This window comes from Zea mays, chromosome 2 (assembly GCF_902167145.1).
Source record: "Zea mays cultivar B73 chromosome 2, Zm-B73-REFERENCE-NAM-5.0, whole genome shotgun sequence".
Taxonomy (NCBI): Eukaryota; Viridiplantae; Streptophyta; class Magnoliopsida; order Poales; family Poaceae; genus Zea; species Zea mays.
This window is the reverse complement of record NC_050097.1, coordinates 194,060,233-194,063,211: the sequence shown is the minus strand read 5'-3', so window position 1 is coordinate 194,063,211 and position 2,979 is coordinate 194,060,233. Positions and strand designations below refer to the sequence as shown.

General features: G+C 44.8%; 1 protein-coding gene across 1 annotated transcript; it reads left to right on the top strand.

The window, feature by feature from the left end:
• Positions 1-366: 366 nt before the first annotated feature.
• LOC100275846 (uncharacterized) lies at positions 367-973 on the top strand. The gene has a single exon (NM_001149826.1). It carries the CDS (start codon positions 442-444, stop codon positions 736-738), a length of 297 nt encoding a protein of 98 aa, NP_001143298.1. The 5' UTR covers positions 367-441; the 3' UTR covers positions 739-973.
• The last annotated feature ends 2,006 nt before the right edge of the window (positions 974-2,979 follow it).

The window sequence follows — 2,979 nt, the reverse complement described above, 5'->3', positions numbered from 1 at the left end:
CTCTCGATCTGTTCTCAACTCTCTAACCTCTCAAGAATCAATTTACAACATATTTAGCAAACGATTTTCCTTAAATAGATTTACGCTAGACAATCACTTGGAATCACTCTATTAGAGAATCGGTTTCGCAGCTAGTGGAGCGGAGGTATGCAAAACGAGTATTATTTTCATTCTAGCTTCTAGTCTTTTAGTTAATTCTAAAGAATCACTTCACAGAAACAGCGTAGGATTACTTTTCATAGAAAAATGTTTGGCAGAGCTCCGATTAGATTCAGTAGGAAATCAGCTCTGGACTATCTACTTTTCAAGTGCGTGACTTCTTACTGGTGCTACATATATATATAGTCTGGCTTGCTAGCTTTGCGTGTACGTGTCTCGTCTGGCTGCAGAGCACTAGAGCACTGCTGCCTACCCTTGCGTATTGTGTTTACACTTCACAATATGGCAAGAGCTCTTGCCTACGGTGGAGCAGCTGCCGCAGCTGGGTTCGTCTCGCCGTGGCTTGCCGTGCTCGGTGTGGCCATGCTCTCCGTCTGGACCATCACGCTCGCCATCCTCCTCTGTGGCGACAGCTCAGACAACCCGAGACCACCAAGATACAATCCTGCCGTTAGTGCGGCTATAGCAGCTGGTGGCGGAGGGGGCTGTGGTGGCGGGGGCGGTGGTGGTGGAGGGGGCTGTGGTGGCGGAGGCGGTGGTGGAGGGGGCTGTGGAGGAGGCGGCGGCGGCGGATGCTAGAGTTCATCGCATCCGTTGCACCAGCGGCATCAGTTGTGCTGGTCTGCAGAAGCTAAGGTGCCAGAAGATGTATCAATGGATATTTTTTTACTTGTCAATTGTCATGCATGGCATATATGGTAAGGAAGGACTGTCCGTATTATGGATATCCTTATTAGTTTTTGTTTGTTGTCATGTCTCTGCTGCTATTAGCATGGTGTATATAATAATAAATTATGTCGTCTTTGAATTCGTACTCTTATCTGTACACAAGCTTTTCAATTGATGGCTCTCTATGTTTGCAGACCTTACGCGTTAAATTTGATTTCTTTTTCCAAATATAAATATATCATTAATTTTAAGGTTGTATAGCTCCGGCTCTATTAGACCAAATTTCTCTTTACTATTAATACAAGATTTCACTCATAAAAGCTTCTCTTCTTTTCTCTCCCACGTGTCGGTTAGCTGTCCAGGCCCCTCCCACGATGGCAAATTGGCAATAGTGCCCCGCCCAACAATAAGTTGTAATTGTTCGCCACGACATCTAACAGTCTAATGAAAAAATCATTATTGTCCCATCAAGACATGATCTAATGTCAAGCTATTCCACTGCTCATGTCTGCTGCAAGCCTGCAACCAAACTAAAAACACTGATCATTGGATCGTGGCATTAGTGTTGCCTCTTTTGTGGTTGAACTAGCATTTGCGTCTTGTACCCGATATCTGACTGGCACTCGGTGGACACGAGTACGGTATAGACTCTCATTCGATTGGCTTAGTGGTTATGGATATTTATAGAAGATTCGGATACAATGTCATGTCGGGTTGTGTAATGCTATATCTGAACATAACCCAATACACAGCCATCCCTATCTATAATATACCTCCCTCTATAAGGTTGTGTTCAGCAGATCATTCATATAGTCGTGTAAAACACCGTATTATGTATTATTTTTAAAGTGCAGTTTGAATAAGAGATGGAATAGAAAATGAGATAGGAGAAATGCTGGAGATAGCCTAATGCCAAGACAATTGAGTAAGCCAATCACGATGGTTTGCGTGTTTGGTTGGCCTCTCCGGATAGATGCAAAAGTGACTCTGAGGCTGGCTTCGCTTGATAAATGAAAACAAATCGTCATTGTTTTAGCGTGCCTAGTTCACTAGAAGCGACTCACTGTACTGTAACTTCAATGTAGCCAAACAAAAACAACGTTCCTGCAATCCTGCTGCACCTAGAACATGCGTTGTAAAAAATTCGCCTGGCCTTGAAGTTCATCCAGGCCCGAATCATTCAAGGTACCGTACCAATCATACCCGCAGTATCTCTAAACATCCAACGAATTGAGGAGCCAACACCGCCATTGCCGCAGATGCCAGTCCAGGGACCCAAAGGGGTACAGCTCCCAGCGTCATTGAAAAATGCCTCACAAGATGTCACACCCGGGTTTTAGGAGCACCAAGACCCGGGCGCGAACATAAACACCAAATATGCTGGGACCAAGTCTCACACATATGATGTATAGTGGCACAGGATCGAATGTCACATCTTTATATATAACAGGAGTTCTATACAAAATAAATAATTACATTATAAGGAGACAACGGTCCAGCAACCCAAAGTTGACTGGGAGACGACGGCCTAGACCACTCACGAACTCGCCACAACATCCTCCACGCGCCTCATCTTATGGTACCTGTTCTTGACCTGTGGGGGGGTGTGAGACAGCAAGAGTGAGCTCACATACGTTCATCGCTCAACAAGTTGTGGGGAATAATGTGCATGAACTCGCCAAAGGTGGGAGCTCACGTGAAGTGTAAGGCTTACCAAAGAGGATGGTTAGAGCTGAGCATTGCTTTTAAAGTTGGTCAAAATTTTATTAGCAATTACTAAGTATAAGTAAATATCAGCCCAATTAAGTAGTAGAACAAAAGTAACAACATCACCTGCGATGCAATGCATATGACAAATTGAGTTTAAGTTCCATAATTTAATCATGTGAGTGTCCGAGCTGCTCATGACCGTGAGCACGGCTAGTATACCAGTTTTACACTCTACAGAGGTTGCGCATCTTTACCCACAAGTCATGTTACCCATCTGCCAAGGGATCGCGACTTCCCATACACCTCTACCGAGGAGGCGAGGCAGGGTAACACTACGAGGCCTTTACAAAGTTCCACTAGCTTCAGAAAACCCGCTACAGTTTATAGGAAGCTCCAATGCAGGAATCCCTTGCAGGACCGCCATCGCAGCAAAATCCTCCC